The sequence below is a fragment of the Eptesicus fuscus genome, chromosome 1, assembly GCF_027574615.1.
Source record: "Eptesicus fuscus isolate TK198812 chromosome 1, DD_ASM_mEF_20220401, whole genome shotgun sequence".
Lineage (NCBI taxonomy): Eukaryota > Metazoa > Chordata > Mammalia > Chiroptera > Vespertilionidae > Eptesicus > Eptesicus fuscus.
This window is the reverse complement of record NC_072473.1, coordinates 136,144,641-136,162,941: the sequence shown is the minus strand read 5'-3', so window position 1 is coordinate 136,162,941 and position 18,301 is coordinate 136,144,641. Positions and strand designations below refer to the sequence as shown.

Here is an 18,301-nt window from a genome sequence, read left to right as displayed (position 1 = left end):
CTCTTCAAGCATGTGATGTGCAGCTTTGGTGGGCAAGACAGCATCCCAAACATAAGCAGTCTTTCGTCTCCAAGTTCCCACTGTTGAAATACCTTCTGTGTCCTTGAACTTGGCTGTGGATACATGGGCACACTCTTCTGGAACCCTGTACACCCTGGTTCTATGGGAGTTGAGCTAATCCAGAGCTTCTCCACTCAACAGAGGGTTGATGCAGTGCCAACTACTGGCTACCAGGACCAGTGCTGGGTACCTTTACTCCAATAGGGCAGACAGAGCAGTGATGTTTCCCGAAGAATAAGGGCAGGCTGTTAAAAGGTTGTTACTGCAATTCTTAATTTTTTAATAGAATAGTTGCCTAAGTCTCTACTCACTGTCCATCCTCCTCATTAATAAAAGTTAATGTTAAAGGTTTTTATAGATAAAAGGTAGCAAAGGCATCTCCTAACACCTGATAGCTCATTAGCAAAGTGTCCACCAGTACTTTGTTGTTTGTGTTTCCTCATTTAGTTCTAGGTTGTAGTAACATTTAATACCATGTAGTGATAGATGTGGGTGTAAAGGTAATTCACTCTAAAGGAACCACCTTCCAAAGTGGCACAGGTCAGTGTCTTTGTTGACAACCTCATGGAAGCCATGGTTGATTTGGGCACTTTCTCTTCTGCAGACCATGCAGGAGACATGCCCTGGCCACCACTGATTCTTTTGGGTTGGTGGCAAAACCATAGTGAGGCCATATTGAGGCACATTTGCTGCTTTCAACTGCTACTCTATGCCAATACCCTGAGTTTTCCTTCTTTTATTTCTTACAAGCACTAGGATTTGTTTCAGTCTAGTATATTAGTCCTCAACTTTGAATGCATGATTAAATCACCTGGGCAGCAAGAGGAGAATTAACTTCAAATGCATAGTAAAGAAGGGTTGCTAAATATTCATCTGTCTAAATAATGGAGGAGACCGGGTCATGAGACTTGACTGATTCTGACACTGTCTAGGTGTTTAGTGGCAAGGATGTAACCTCTTTGGACATTTGTCCTCATTTATGAAAGAATAGTATTGGACTAAATCACCAAGGTTTCTTCCAGCTCAAATAGTATGAGTGAAGGAGGGAATAAGAGAGGATACATCAATGGAATAGTTATCTCTGACCTCTTCTGAAGGTGGTGCCACACCATGCTACCATTTTCTCCTAACACTTGAGAACTTGTTAGCAGATGAGCCTTTGGGGAGTACAAAAGGTTTTTATTTTTCACCTTTAAAAAATTATCATTTAGTTCCTTTTACCTGCCAGATGCTATCCTGTGCGCATACTACATTTATTTCTCACCTTCTCTGAATGAAGTATAGGTTGTATTTCCATTACAGGATAAGGTCTTTGAGGTTAAATAACCTGCCAAGGTTCATACAGGCAATATACCAGTACAGAGAGCTGGTATTAGAACCCATAAATGTCTCTTTCCAGAGACACGATAGTTTTTACTATAGTATTTTCATTTAGAGAAAACTTGAACCCTACCATCTGTATTTAGCACAAGCTCTTCCCAATAGACTTTTGCTAAGGCCTTGTGAAGGAGAAGGAGCTGTTCTCTGGAAGGTTCTGGTAGCAGGGAAATTCCAAGAGACAGGATATTGCTGATCTTACTGATGAGAGAGGAAGTAACTTGATTAAGTGTCAGTCTAGAATTTTACAGTCCTCATGTAACCTCATTAATTGCAAAACAACTGAAAATAACTTTTCACTTTATGGGGCCTAGGGAGGCTGCCTCTTTCCTAAGAGTTTCACCACAGAAAGACTAGGGCTCAAACTTAGGAGGAGTTCTGGTGGAGTCTAGGCCTGGTGTGAGAGTCTCCCTAGAGTAAAATATGCTTCTAATTGCATTTTGTACCAAGTAAAAAAAGAGAAGTTGTTTGCATAGGGCATTCTATTCACAACTGTGTGCTTTATATTTTAGTGGCTGTACTTTAAGTGTGTATAGACTTTTTTTTAATATTTCAAATGAAACTGGCATTTTAAGCCAGTACTTCTTCCTTTTAATATATGTGTCACTAGCTGAGAAAAATAATTTATGATCTTGTGTATATATTTATACTTCACAGGACATGTGTACACTTTACAAGTAAGTCATATGGCCATGTGCAGTCTATCTAAATTCCATAGCATTATCTAGGGCCATTCCAAATATTGAGGGATTTTATATAGTTTGAGATGAGAAGCATATTGTAAGACATATGCCTTGTAGGAAAGGAATCAATTCTCTTTCCTTTCATCTGCTTTTCAAAGTCACAAAAATGGAAACCGTTAATGTCTTGTAACTACCATGTAATATCCCTGAAATTAGGCATGCACATGCACACTCACAAAATCAACTTGGAAAGTACAGGAAGCATGAAATGAGAAAGAAGCATTAAGGGTTTTAGGTGCCTGCAAACGTTGTTAGTCAGTAGTGTAGCATATTGGCTTTTCAAAAGGCTATTAACTCCATGTACTGTTCAGAACAAGAAAGGTAGGTAGGTAGCCTATTGGCCATTGTTGTATATGCTGCATTCGAGTTTGACCACCATATTAAGGAAGGGAGGTCAACCTGTGCACATTCTGATTTTTCTGTAAGTATGGGAGGGATACAATTCCAAAGGGAGAGGTTTTGAAGCCATTTCATATGAGACCTACTTAATGAAACTGGAGTAGTGTGCCTGAATGGAAAAAAGCAGGGTTGCGTCATGGCTGTGTTTGCCCATATAAGGGCCTGTTGTATAGAAGAGAGGGATGGTTCTTATATCTCCTGAAAGCAGATTCAACACCAGTGAGTGGAAGTTACAGGTTGGCAGACTGTGGCCAAGAGAAAGGAAGTCTTTCCAGCAGTTGAAACAGTTTGAAAACTAAATGAACTACAAGGGGTGGGTAGGTAGAGCTGGGTTTTCAGATGCTAGATGAAGATGCAGGCAGATGCCAAATGACCATAAAGAGGAAGGTGGTATGAAGGACTCCCAGACAGGGTGGAACTGTGTCCTATGACCTCCAGAGTGACCTTCCAGGGAAGGAGTTGGGGCTGGGAACTGCCTGTGACGTGTGGTGTTAAACTTGTGTGGCGTTAGACTAGCTCAAGGATTCTATCATTAAAAATAATGGATACCTTAAATTGTAGAAAGCCCTTTTAGATTTCTCTTGGTCAACCTGAGCTGACAGGCATGATACTAGTCCCAAAATGCTTCCTCCTATTAAACAGACATATTTCTATATTGGGGCTCATGTGGGTAAATCTGGAGAAGAGTATTTTTAAACATTTCCTAAGCTTTGTCTAGGAAAAGGGTGGGTTTGTCTAATTCTCCCTGACAAGAAGCACTTTTCTTAATCTTGACATATTTGACTTTGTTCCTGCCCACTTGATTTTCAGTATGCCATGTTTCTGTCCTTGGTGTTCCTGGCTGAGCTCGTAGCTGGCATTTCAGGGTTTGTGTTTCGTCATGAGGTGAGTATATACAAAGTGGATCACTTAGTTAAAGAGTCTTTGGGAGGAGGAAATTTGAAATCTCTTAAAATGTGTATAGGGCACATATAGGCTAATTGGCATCTCCAGTGGTATTGCTATTTTCCAAATATCACATACTATGGGCTAAAATGCCAATAAATTTCTAAATGCAGGGAATTTAGCCAAACTAAAAAACTTAGTTGTTGATCCTCACTCTGTTTCTTTATATAGTTACTAGTGTCCCAGTGCATGGATCTGTGCACATTGAAAGGAAATTAATTAGAAGAAATGTTTTAATATCGCTAATCGCCCTTTCTTTATAATAGAAGTGTCAACCAAATTCATGATCGACAATGACAGATCGAAACACATATGTGCAATTGGCACCAGTGAGAGCTTTACTAGTATATGTATCATGCATGCATGAGTCAATGTTTATTTTTAAATTGCCAGTGCATGTCATATGTACTGGCCGGTTGGTCATTTGGACGGACAGTCGGTCATTTAGCCTTTTATATATAGAGAGAGATTACATAAAATTATTCTCCACCTTGTTTTAAAGCAATTACCTTCAATATAGATTAAATACTCCTTTTAAGATAGCTATGTCAGCAATGCACAAGTGTATATCTATATAACGATTTCTGAGACTGTGAAGGCAAGCCAAAGTAGTTGTGTCCCTAAGGCAAAGTGCTAGATTTTCCCAAAGCAGCCTGTGCTCTCTTCTCTCCTCCCCAGAGCCCCTTTGGGCCACCCCTGCCACTTGGGGGTAAAATCTACATCCCAGTAATGAGGAGCCCTGCTGTTATGCCTGGTAGTGAGGGAAAAGGAAAAAAGATAGTAATGATCCCAAACCCCTACAGCTCTGTTTTTAATTTATATGTAAAATTTTAGATTTCTAAAGCTATTCCTCCTGGTCTTCCATAGATCAAGGATACCTTCCTGAGGACTTACATGGATGCCATGCAGAATTACAATGGCAATGATGAGAGGAGCCAGGCAGTGGACCATGTGCAGCGCAGTGTAAGTTCCAGGGAAGGAGTTGGGGCTGGGAACTGCCTGTGAGGTGTAGCGTTAGACTTGTGTGCTGCTGCTGATTCCTGTTCTCAAACTTTTGATCACATTCAATTTCCAAGGGTTAGGGTATTTTCCCAGGGTCCAGTTATCCAGGTAATTACTGTCAAGAAGCATCACTGGCTCTGTTTTTATTTTTTATTATTATTATTATTTTAAGTAAGGATTGTGAGGATCCCAAGGAAAGCAAGTTTGACCTTAAAATCTGAAGCCTTGGAAAGGAGGTAGGCAGTGAGTGTAAGACAGCCTTTCTTAGAGTTGGCTCCCAAAGGTTGGCATTCTGGAAGTGGTATCTTTACTCTGGGTGAAGAACTTGAGTAAACTACCTTCACAGGCTTTTGCAGCATACTGGGGATAGAGAGTGGACCAAGAAGAAACTGAGGGTCTGTCAGGTATATGAATGGCCCAGACAGCCTGGTGCTTTACAAAGCATAGTAGGAAAATAGAAGTTTCCTGCCTACAGACACTCAGCAGGGCAGGTGCTGGTGCTGAAGCCTGATGCCCATGAGGATCACCTGGGGACTTTTTTGGTATTAGGGTGTTTTTGATGTACTTCAGAGGCATTTTAATTTGGGGGATAATTTATTTGATAATTTAATTTCAAACTTATCAAAAAATATGCCTTTTACCCAGATTCACTAATTAATTATATTTTACCCCATGTGCTTTAATATTCCCTATGTCAGCAGTTGTGAAGGATCAAATAGTGACTATTTGAGGCTTTGAGGGCCATGCAGTCTCTGTCACAAGTACTCTGCCTCTGTAGCACAAAAGCAACCATAGTTAACACGTAAACAAAGAGACCTGGCTGTGTTCCAATAAAACTTGATTTATGAAACCAGGCAGCTGGTGGGCTATAGTTTAGCAACACCAACTCTCTTTCTACCTCTATGTGCATCTCCCCTCCCCCCAAAAAATCCATTTATTTACTTATTAGTATAGATCATTTGAAGAGCTTTTTAAAACCATTTTTGCCTTGGCTTTCCCATCAGCGGTCCTGATTGAGTTGATCTATATACCTTTAACAGCACCCAGCTGACACAGGTGATTTTGATGCATAACCAGACCACTGCTTTGATTTAAGGAGGTCATAAGAACACCAACATGACCCATCATTTAGAACTTTCTTCTTTGAGTTCAAATGGGCTTCCCAGTGAGAACAATTGTTAGTGGAGCTTCAACTCATCTTTACCCACCAAAGCTGTGCCTGTTGACTCAGAGGCTAGGCCCATGTTTCTCTTTTAAAAGTTACAGGGTGGTAAGTGAGGACATCACACAGTCTTTGATCTGCCACACATTGATTCTTTTCCTTTCCATGTTAACAGCTGAGCTGCTGTGGTGTGCAGAACTATACCAACTGGAGCACCAGCCCCTACTTCCCAGAGCATGGCATCCCCCCAAGTTGCTGCATGAATGACACCGATTGTAATCCCCAGGATCTGCACAATCTGACTGTGGCCTCCACCAAAGTTTACCAGAAGGTACTTGCTTCCTTTCAGTCCTGATGGGACAAGTGGTGAATGTTTGGGGAGGTCATTTTTGTTTTTGTGAGATTATGACAAGTAGGTAAGAAATGGTAGTCTAGGAAGGAGTCAAGAATCTGCCTTTGTGGTCCTTTATTGCCTGGAAGAGGTACTTGAGGCTGCCCACTTCTAAGGAGAAAGCTGTAACTCAGTTCAGCTCCACATTCCTCTCCCAGCAAGAATCTACCATGCATGGTTAGGAAGGTTTAGCAAGTGGTTTCTGTTAAACCTGATGCTGATGTCAGACAGGGAATGCTGGCTTTCTTCTTTCTGGGTGTCTTTTTTCTGCTTAATATATCTGCTAAACATGAAATCATTTACAGCTGGGTGTCAGTCCTTAGCAGGAAGGGGGAGTAGAGTTGACAGACAGCATCTGTTTCTGCTAGGAGGGTGGCCTTTGTTTTAGGGAGTTCACTGTCATAGGAAAAGAAATAAACAACTCTAATCCAATTCACTGTCAACATCCTGACTCCAAAAGAAATTAGAGAGGAAAAAACTGGCTAAAAATATTTAAAAGTTAGTATGTAGTGGAATTGAGGAATATGAAATTTCAGTAGTCAGAAAAGGAATATCAATTCTTTATTCTGTTTACATAGACTATGTTAAAGATAAGGTACAAATGCATGTGAAGGCCATCTATATTCTTAAATGTTTAGAGAAGTTCCAGATAGAAAATATAGTTTGGTAAACAAGAGGGAGAATAAAACCCTACTATTGAGTTTACTTGTGGGTATGTGGCCATCAGGTAAATTTTCTTTTCTTAGATAAAATTCTATCCTTTTAAGGTCTTCAAAATTCTATGTGATCTGGGCCCACTACTGAATAATTCATAGGAGATAACATTTTCTCAGGATCAGAATGTTAAGATATTGGTTTCTGTATTTTACCCATTTAATGTTGGTATTTATTGCATAAAAACTGCAAGGCATTGTTGCCATTTTAGAAGCTTGGTTTGTCATGCTGGGCTTATGACTTTACTATTGGATTGGGGAGGTAACATGTTCAGTACTGACAGCTTCTTGTCTTGGATAAGAGGACATCTGTTCCTACTGAAATTTTCTTATGAACCTAAAGTTTGAAGCCCATTTGCCTCTCATCAGTAAGATAATCTCTGCTTTTTTCATGGACATCCCCACTAAGCACCCATACATGTCAGTATGCTGCCATTTTATGAAATGCCACCTTACTTAGCACAAGGTGGCTGCTCTGATTTATAAAAGGCAAGAAGAGCTTTGTGGCAGGGAGATATTGGTGTACCAGAGCCTCAGGAAGTCATTTGTAGAAGCAGAAACCTCAACCTTTGATAAAAGTATTTTTTATACCCAAACTTCCTCTTCTTTTGTGCAAGTTGAGGGTCTAGAAGTCCAGATCATAGGGTCTGGAGTCAGACTCCAGGTTAAATTCTGGCTCAGCCACTTGCTGGTCATACAATGTTAATAAGTTACTTAATCAGTCTTGTTTCTCATCTGTAAAATTGGTATAATAATAGTTCCTGCCCCTTAGGATTGATAGGAAGATTGAGGAAGATAAAGTATCTAAAGCATGGTGCCTGGCACAGAGTAAGGACACAGTAAACGTTAACTGTAATATTAACTATTACCTGTAATATAGCAAATGTTATTACAATGATGAAGTTTTTCTTCCACTCTACCACATTGTGGCTTCCATTAAAAATGACACAGCCAGTCCTCATATGAAGGATCACATAAAGATGACTCTAGCTCTTATCTGACAGCCTGAGAAACCTACCTTGTACAAATAACTGTGAGAGAGAAGGAGGAGCTGAGAACAGTTAAGCAGGATATTTATTGTTTTGTTTGGGAGACAGATTTTATTTTGGTTCTGTTAGCAGGATCATGGCATGTCTGCAGGTTCAGTTGGCCAAAAGTATTGGCTGAGTTCCTCCTCCATAGGAATTCCTTAATATATTTTAAAAATATGTTTTTGTTGATTTTAGAGAGAGAGGAAGGGAGAAGGAAAGAGACAGAGAGAAACATTGATCAGCTGCCTCCTGCACACACCCTGCTGGGGGTAAAGCCTGCAACCCAGGCATGTGCCCTGACCAGGAATCAAACTGGTGACCTCTCTATGTATGGGATCAGCCAGAAAAATATTTGCCAAATTATTTTGCAGAGTAAAATAATAACCCACCTCACTTCTCTCTAGTTTATTTTTTTTTAATTGGGTTTGTGTTTCCATATTTTGAGCCGACCTAGTACCAGTGCTGATGTGAATTTCATTCCTCTACCAGATCATTGACCATTGCTGTGGGGAGAAGCCACAATAATAATGGCCAGCATAGCAAAACACTGTCTTAGCTACTATCATTTGGGAAATGGTTAGAATATTCACTACCCTTCTCATTTTGAATTCTTCCTATCCAAAACTGCTCTCCTTTTCACTGTCGTTTGAAAAATAGTGTGATTATATAGTTCAACTAGTAAAAATGAAATTAGCAAGCAAGCCTCTACTATAAAGAGAGAATCAAATTTCAAAACTCCCCATGGCAACAATGTATTTCCTTTCCCACCCCTGCCCTGGCCTTCAAATTTATGTCAGGTAACTAAGGAGTATAGTTTGTCCATTGCATTAAAAACATGTGTCAAAGCACTGCTGCTAAGTTAATGCATCATTTTCTCTGCAAACAGACTGTGAATACATAAAATACCACTTATTAGAAGACACAGGCTTGGCAGAATTTTTACAGGCTATGAAAAATGTTAAATGGTTAAATTTTGAATTTAAAAATGGTAGACACTGTTCTTTTTTTTTTTTACATGTTATGACAATTTAGTGTGCCTTTCTTGATAAACAAGAGTCCCTTTTACTCTGTTATAAAATTAATGTCTTGATTTTTCACAGACTTTATACATTCCAATTGAAGCTCTTTTACAGAAAACTAGAAAATGACCAAGTCTTCCAAAAAGCTGAATATGTCAGAAGTCTAGGTTGATTTGGCTCAGTTTCAAATGAATATACATATAAATTCATTCTCATTTTTCATTCTCTCTCCCTCTCCCTCCTTTCTCTCTCCCTCCTTCTTCCCTCCCTCCCTCCCTCTTACTTCCTCCTCCTTCTCCCTCCCTGCTGTTTGACTTGTGAGGCTTTTAACAGGAAGAGTGAGTTTTTGCCTCTGCATTATGGGTGATATACATTTGGTGTCTCCTATCTGTATTAGATCGATAAAATGTAATCCAGTATGTTCAAGGAAAATTCCCTTCATTTTATGGGTAAGGATGTTGACATCAGAAAGGAAAAGTGACTTGTTCAAGGGCATATAGTAAATTTGTAGGAAAGACTCTAGAACTTAGATTTTCCCCATTTTTAAAAATACAAATATAATAGTATTTTTAGGAAGAATCCTAAAATGCCATAAAGTTGGCAGGCATTCAATCACCTCTCTCTGACCAGATGATTTCACTTTATCTGAGATTTTTCCATTTGTTGTTAAAATACTATTAACTATGATTATGATTCTGAGTCTTCCTGTTCAAAGATGTGAAATGCCTTTTCATCTGTTCAAGTTTACTTCTGTGTCTCTATAGTGTTTGCTTCATAGGTCTTACAGTTTCATTGTTAAATTTAATTCTACTACTGAGATATTTGCCAATGAATATATAGTTAACCCTTGAACAACAGGGGTTTAACTAATTGTGCAGGTCTGCATATACACTGATTTCTGTCCCCCCCCCAATAAATTCATGTACTATTTTCAACCATGGTTGGGAGTCCGTGGGTACAGAGGGCCAATTGTATGCATTGATCTAAGCCATTTTATATAGGGGACTTGAGCACCCTTGGATTGTGGTGTCTGCAGGGATTCCTGGAACCAAAACCCCTGAAAATACTGAGGATCAATTTAAGTTTTGGGGAGTCAAAGTTATATATGGGTTTTTATGCAGGGGTTGGCACCCCAACCACTGTGTTGTTCAAGGGTCAACACTATATATATATATATATATATATATATATATATATATATATATATATAATTTACTTTAGGGTCAACACTATATATATATATATATATATATATATATATATATATAATTTACTTTAGGGTCAACACTATATATATATATATATATATAATTTACTTTAGGGTCAACACTATATATATATATATATATATATATATATATATATAATTTACTTTAGGGTCAACACTATATATATATATATATATATATAATTTACTTTAGGGTCAACACTATATATATATATATATATATATATATATATATATAAAATTTACTTTAAAATAACTCAAGGGATGAGAGGTTTAAATGAAACAAGATTAGTCATATGTTAATTGTGATGTTAGAGAAAGGTTCACTTGGGGGCTCCTTGTACTACTCTGTATATATTTTTGTATGTTTGAAATTTTTTGTTATTTTTTAAGTGTAAAAAGAATGCTGGTAAGTTCCTAGGGTGAATTAAAAACGTTAACACAGTTCAGTCTGTCCTGGATAAAACATGACTCTGAGACTGTCTCTCTCTGTTTCCAGGGTTGTTATGACCTGGTGACCAGTTTCATGGAGACTAACATGGGAATCATTGCTGGAGTGGCTTTTGGAATTGCATTCTCCCAGGTAGCCTATATAATTGTGTGATCCAGTCAAGCCTTTTCCCTGTCTCCTGCTCTCCTTTCCCTCCCTGGTCTCCAGACTCTGCCTGCCTCTCTGTGTCTTGGGAAAGGCTGATAGATGGGGTCAGAGCTCCATGCTCATTAGTCCTTAGGTCATCTGTTTATTGATTTTCCTTTTTCAACTTAAATGAAGTTTTGCCATCAAGGGAATATTGGTTACAGTTCAATTAATGACTAGCTCCAGAAAAACAACTTGCTTCTTCAGTAGGTCAAATGGAGGTTAACTGAACAAAATGCTGGCTTAATTGGAGCATAAACAACTCCAAACATCAAATGGCCGATCTGGATTGGGGGGAAGCCCTTTTTTCCTGCTTGGCCTATCACTTTTCTGTTTTTAATTCCTAGATTATGCATGAGGTCTCTCCCTTAAAAGAAAACCTAAATTTAACCAACTTCATTTTGTGATTATTATTTTAATCTCTAGGTTTGACTATTATTTCTAAAGAGGAAACCAAATTTCTGTATGTTACATTTTATATTCCTTTATCTCTACCCAGCCTCTAAAAACCAGTTCAAGAGGTAATTATGCAAACTAAAGATGGAACAAGATTAAGCTAAATCTAAAATTTTGTCCATCACCACCAGGCAGTATACTGTCCCACAAGCTTCTGATCTCCTGGCTGAATAATATACTGTTGCTATAATATTACTGTGGGTAGAAGGATTGGCATATATACTTAAATAAAACCTTTATGTTTTACTTAGAATTTTTTCAGAACAACAGATCGTTTTTCCAACAAAGTCTAATTATTGTTATCTCAGTAATGTGTCCACAGTTCTAATTTCACCTGCCTGAATTCTATATTGGCTCTCTCAGACTATAATTACTTTTCCCCCACTCCTCTGTACTTTCCTTCCTGCTAAGGAGAACAGATGCACTTTGATCTTATTCAAGTCTAAAACTTTTTATTACAATATGAGATATGCAGAAAAGTGCATAACTTAAAAGTATACAATTTAATAAGTTATCATGAGATGAACATATTTATGTGACTGTCAGATCCAGGAATTGAACATTAGCCTGACAATTTTTGAAAATAGATGGCTTTGCCTTAGATAAGTCAAAAAGTTTTGTTTCAAGCAGGTTCAAAAAACCTGCGTGACGTTTCATTTCACAAGAGCATGTGGGCTCAGCCAATAGGAGTGTGTCATTCTTGTGACAGTTCCAAAATTGATTGACCATTGGTTTGCTTTTTGAAACTCATGAAGTGAGTTAAATCTCAATACACCCACACAGAGACAAACCAGAGTGTTGTCACAAACAGGGCCAATTAACTCAGTCTCCAGAGACATTTCAGAGGAAATTGTTGCCCTGAACTTTCTTCTGGTTGCTATTATATTTCAGTAATAACATCTCAGTAACATATCTATATGGCCAAAGGGGCATTTTAGAGGATCCCAAACCATGTGTTTGATGCAGATGTACAAGATGCACTTGACAGCTTGCACATACAGTTTACTTTCCACATATATGTGCAGCGACAGGTTCATACCCACCTAAAGGACAGACCTTTTCTGGGCATTTGAGGAGAACTGTCCCTTTGGAGGTAGGAATATGCTGAAGTCCCCACTAATGGCTATCCTAGAACCATAAAGGGACATGATGCCAGTAGTCTGCATGGGGAGAAGAGAGCCTCAAAGAGCCTGGAATCTCATGTATGAAACATCATCCAAGAATATACACATGTGGCCATGAGGGAGTGAAGTGACAATCCTATTTTCATTAGTGAGGTGACCCAAGTCATAAAGAACCTGATTTGTGCTTAGACAAGTGGTTACCTGGCCTGCTGAGCATTAATCTCTCTGTGCTACCTTGAAGAAATCCCTTATGTGGAATTGCTGAGTTTTCTCTGTGTCCCTATGAGGCAGTAAGAGAGGGGATTTGGCTCCAAGGAACCCCAAAACAGAAACTATCTGTAGAGAGTTTAGGTCTCATGAGGTAACACATAGTTATTGGGATAAGAGAACAAAAAACACAAAGCCCAGTGACTTTGCAAAGTCAGTACCAATCACTCGCATGGCCAGGCAGATGCAGTGGTGAAGAGACCTGAGTCTTGTTATGCTCAGCTTGCAGCAGGGAGAGGAATAGCCATGGCTGTCTTTTATTAGCCAGATGTGCTAGAAACTGCAGCTTTTAATGGTTCCAGCAGCCTCAGAGTTCCTGTAAGCTGAAGTGGAATTCCAGATGCCAGTAGATCTAGGCCCTCTCTGGGACAATGGTGGCCACTACAAGCCGTACTGATTCTGGTCAATGACCTAGAACCAAACCTTTAGCCACACATGTTCAAAAATTGTAGGACACATGTCCCAGTGAGATTTAGCAAATGTTAGCTTATCTCTTACTAGTAGCTTTAGTATAATAAAGTGAGCTCTACTGAGTAGAGGCTTCAGACAGACCAAAGTATATAGTAAAGAACAGAACTCTCTTTATCTTTTCATGTTTCCTCACCTGCCCTCCTCTTCCTCCTTGTCCTTTTCCTCACTTGCTTTTGTGACCTCCATGCTATCATCTATTGGAACAAACTGGATTTGTACATCTGTTGTCTCAGAAATTAAAGATGGTATAAAGTAAAAAGAAAACTAAGCTGAGTCTAGGCTTTTAATAGAATGTGCAAGAACTCTGGCCCTGTTAACTAATTTAAAGCAGACCTTTTATACTTCTCTCCTACTGCCTTTGCCCTCTCAAGGAAAAGCCCATTTGCCTGGAATTGATATGCAGGTCCTGCTTCCCTATAAATTTATAGCAAGAGATTGAGTGTGTTTTCATAGGGTTTGAATGGCTTGCTTGAGATTGGGCATCTACTATAGATTCATCTACTATTATTGGGCATCTACTATAGTTTACAATTCTGACCTCTGCACCTGGTCTGCTCTATTAAGCATTTAGGCCAAAGTTCACCCTTGTTCTTGCCTCAGCACCTAAAGGGAACTTATTCTGTGCTTTTATAATGAAAGGGTTTGAATCTGTGGAATTGGAAGGAAAAAGGTACTCATAAAAAAAAATAGGTCCTCCTACCCATCCATCCCCTGACCTTCACCACTGTAGAGCCTCCCCCAGAGCTCACAGGCTTCTGGGATGATTCATTATTGGCTGGGATTTTTTTTTCTGGGACTTGTTTACCTTTTCTATGTAGAGGGCAAGACAAAGCTGTGATAGCCTTGATAAGACATGGCCCCAAAAAGGCTAACAGAACTATTTACTCATGCCCTTAGTATTTTCAGGGCCTCAGATTTATACCGTTTTAACATTTATACCGTTTCATTTCTAGCCAGATTCCTTGGCACTTTCCTAAAGTCATGAAAGTTTTACTTAGTTTTCCAGTTAAGTAATTAAAATAAAATATCCACAGGCATTATAGGGATCTAAATTTTTTTATCTATTGCTTGTCACTTTCTTGTTAAGAGGGTTGCCTTTACAACTCTATGATGGCAGAGGAAGACACCCTTGCCCTGTTGCCTTTGACATCTCTTATCTTTGCTGACAGGCCCTACAACTCTCTTAGCCTCTCTTCCTATTCTCTGGTTTCTCAGTTGTTGAAGCAGTAGGACCTCCCTGAGGTTTTAACAACTTAAAAGAAAATAAAATACATACTGACAAGGCAGGTAGTAGTAAAATTAAAATAAAATGTTATTTCAAAAAATTGGATGGGTATTAAGTACAAAGTCTTAGTCAATCAAATATAAATAAGCTGATCTATAACTGCCTAAACTATATAGGATTAGGCATTTCACCAGCCACAGGCAGGGTGAATGGTAGCTCTGAGGTCTCTGTCCTGAGGAGTTTTCAGTGTAACAAACTCTTCAGGAGAACAGAGTTCAGGTGTTGCCCTGACCAAGAATGGGACCCAGTTTGGCCGCAGGTGTTACACCTGTAAGATAAGGGTGACTAAATGGACTAAATGACTAGTTCGCTCACCTTCAATGCTTGTTAAGACACCAAATTGCTAGGCCTTACTCACAGTGTCTAATTCAGTAGGCCTGGAGCAGGGCCCGAGAATTAGCATTTCTAACATGACCCTAGGTGATGTTGATGCTGCTGGTCTTGAGGCCACACTTGGAGTGACACTGTTCCCAATTTTCTCTAAAGGTCATTCCCAACTCTGATCCAATAAAATATGGCAAACTGCTTAAGGAGATGGGACTCAATTTGGCTAAGAGAAGCTGCAGCCTCTAAATTCAAGTATACATTTGTGTTCCTGTGTAAAGCATGCTAATCCTCCAGAGTCACAAAAGATAATTTTGGTTTCCAGCGAGCTGAACAGATGTGCTTACGGATGTCTTCATAGCGTCACAACAGCTTTTATCAGATCTATCTATGCTGCAGTTTAAGTCAAGGCACAAACACAGGTAGATGATTGAGGTCCTCTGAGGAGGTAGAGATACGCTGATATTGGTTATTCAGGTGGCCCTTAGATGTAGGACTCATTTATGCCTAAGATATCTACATGGTTGAGAGACAAAGAGAAATTAAAGCCCCCCTTTCCTCTTTCTCCTTCACCCCCATCCCCCAGCTTCTAACAAGCCATGACTTTATTACTTCTTCACTGGCAAACTTATCTGGTCAAGAATAGCATCTCATTGTCTCAAGGGAAGAACTATAATTTGGTCAGCTGGGTATGGCTGGGGTATCATACTATGTTGAAATATCTTCCAATGCATGTGCTTATGGTTTTGAATTTAATTGGGGCATTAAAAGATATCTCTCCTAATTCTGTGGTACTTATTTTTTTCATTACTCTTATAACATATAAATACATTTTAATACTACTTATGTGTCAGAAGTTGTTTTTATTTATTTTTAAATTATTTTTATTGATTTTAGAGAGGAAGGGAGAGGGAGAAAGTGATAGAAATGTCAATGATAAGAGATAATCATCAATCAGCTGCCTCCTGCATGCCCCTATTGGGGATTGAGCCTGCAACCCAGACATGTGCCCTTGACTGGAATCTAACCTGGGACCCTTCAGTCTGCAGGCTTATGCTCTATCCACTGAACCAAACTGGCTGGGATTCAAAAGTTGCTTTTAAATGGCCAGAGTGAACTAGAACCTGTGGCCAGTTCAAGAACCTCTAGTTATCCTCTATCAGCAGTTAAACACTCTAAGTCTTAGATCCCACAAATGGAATCAGGTTTGATCATTTTCTCTAGTGCCTTTTCCCCATTCATGTACAAAAGCACTCAGTTGTCTAAAATATATTTGGGGGGATGTCAAAGCACGGTGCAGTTCAGTGGCTTAAGATTCCTGTTCTTATTTTTCCTCTTGGCAATAGCTGATTGGCATGCTGCTGGCCTGCTGTCTTTCCCGGTTCATCACGGCCAACCAGTATGAGATGGTGTAAGGAGAAGGTGAGTGGCAGTGGGGAGTGTTTAATTTCGGGTTTCTCCCTTTGGGACACATACTACTTTTCAAAGCACAAGGGTACTATCCAGCCACTTAACTACCTGATCTTGGTGGCACTGGTCCATCTGACAAAACCTCATTTCTATGGTGGTGCTAGGAAGGAGATGTGATCACCACTATTGTGAAAAATGTATCAATACTCTTTTCAGATTGTTACCTTATTTTAAATCCTTATTAATGGTGCGTCACTCACATGTTTTAATCTCTCTCGTAGTCTTTCAAGAACGATGGAATAAGAGACACGATTTAATAAAGGAACTGCAGCAATCCTTGAAAGACTTCTAAAGAATGTTAGAGCACAGTACATATTACACTTGCCCTATTCCCCTAACTTTGTACCCCGTGTGCAACTGATACTCCCACACAGTCTCTACCCTGCCTTTCAACCTAAACCATGTGTAGTGTTCCATTTTGTGAAGCCCTGTTGGGCCAGAGTATAGCCAGATTCCCTGCATCTAGTCCTAGTGGAGCCCACCCAAGGCTCCTCCATCTGTACTTGGTCTAACTGCAACTCATCATAGGTGACTGGTTATCACTCCATCACTGGCTGCCTGGGCCCTGCATGTTTTTGGGAGGCTCCTGTTAACTCTTCATTAAGATTGATAAATGTCACACCCCTTGATATAGATAAACAGCTATCTGTTCTTTTGGCTTAATTTCCTATAGTTTGGTTATCCCTTTACTAAGGCTCTTTCTTACTTTCTCCAGGCTGCCTAGAACATGTAAAGAGATACATCAGTAATTGTTTATGAGGAGGAAAAGGCATGAAGGAATTGTTGAGCTTTAGGTGGTCACCTTGCTCATTATTATTACATGCCTGGGTATATATAGACAGTTTAGTGCACCTATACCTCTCATTTGAAACCTGTATTAAAAAGCTGAATTGTTGCTTCACATGAAGGAAATATTACTTCTGTTTTTCTCCAATTAATTGCTATTGTGTTATTTTACTTCTTTCTGTACTTTTCCTTTGCATTGATATTACAGACATTGAGGACATCATCAAATCAATTAAAAAATGAGTGTGTAAAGGGGGAACAAATGTCAAAATATTTTTAAAAGATCTTTAAAAATAATGCCTCTAGCATGCCAACAAGAATGCATTGATATTGTGAACATTTGTGATACATGTATTAATAAATAGAGTCACTACAAATTACTGTGTTCTGGTTTTGTTCTTTGGTTATTACAGAAATTTTAAACACATATTTCTATTCCATCTTGTTACACACTGACACACCCCTCCATAAATGCTTCCATCACTCTTACCACACCATAATAGCATCAGGCAGTGTAAAAGTTGAAGAGTTAGATTTTTTTAATGGGAATTTTAGAAATTTACATCATTTATCATGAACAGAATAAATTGTTGATACAAAAATAGAACTTTCAGCAGAGGTTTTAAAAGTCTAAATATCTTTGTTTAGGAAAAGGAAATGAGCATTTATTCTTTCGTTCATTGTTTCTAATGAGCATGTATTCTAATGAGCACAGTACATATTACACTTTCATCTCTGGATTGAATGCACTTAATCTAAGGAAGAGATGACATCACACAACACCATTTAGTGCTCCCAATACACAGTTTGTATTGAAGTATGATTGAAAGTGCATTTTAGCAATAGGTACAATATGTATTATCTATGATCTATTTTTCCTTCTTAATGAATCATTCTTTTAAAAAGCTAGTAAAACATATATTGATCTGTTTTCCAAATAAGTGGATCTAAAAGGTCCCCCCTTCTCTGTAGAACAACCTGTAATTAGTATGGAGATTCCAATATAGTTATGTCCATTTATTAGCCTGAACTTTGCATGGGATAAACCCTAAAAGGCTTACAAAGGGCACTGTTCCACACCTTCAGATATTCCCTCTTCAAAATGTCAATGTTTTTCATGAATTAAGGAGATATCTTCTAAGGAAACATGTTGTTCAAAACTTTTCAAAGTCCATTTTAAAATTTCTACTTTAGCCGAAACCAGTTTGGCTCAGTGGATAGAGCATCAGCCTGCGGACTGAAAGGTCCCAGGTTCGATTCCGGTCAAGGGCATGTACCTTGGTTGCAGGCACATCCCCAGTGGGGGGTATGCAAGAGGCAGCTGATCGATGTTTCTCTATCATCGATGTTTCTAACTCTCTATCCCTCTCTCTTCCTCTCTGTGAAAAATCAATAACATATATATATATAT

The 18,301-nt window shown here is 38.9% G+C and overlaps 1 protein-coding gene across 1 annotated transcript in view; it reads left to right on the top strand.

Moving 5' to 3' along the window:
* TSPAN7 (tetraspanin 7) overlaps positions 1-17,261 on the top strand; it is a 91,102-nt gene extending 73,841 nt beyond the window's left edge. The window contains exons 3-8 of the mRNA XM_008153039.3: positions 3,390-3,464; positions 4,392-4,487; positions 5,864-6,019; positions 10,570-10,653; positions 15,981-16,056; positions 16,326-17,261. Coding sequence (XP_008151261.1) covers positions 3,390-3,464; positions 4,392-4,487; positions 5,864-6,019; positions 10,570-10,653; positions 15,981-16,049 — 480 coding nt within the window. The 3' untranslated portion in view covers positions 16,050-16,056; positions 16,326-17,261. The remainder of the gene's footprint in view (positions 1-3,389; positions 3,465-4,391; positions 4,488-5,863; positions 6,020-10,569; positions 10,654-15,980; positions 16,057-16,325) is intronic.
* The last annotated feature ends 1,040 nt before the right edge of the window (positions 17,262-18,301 follow it).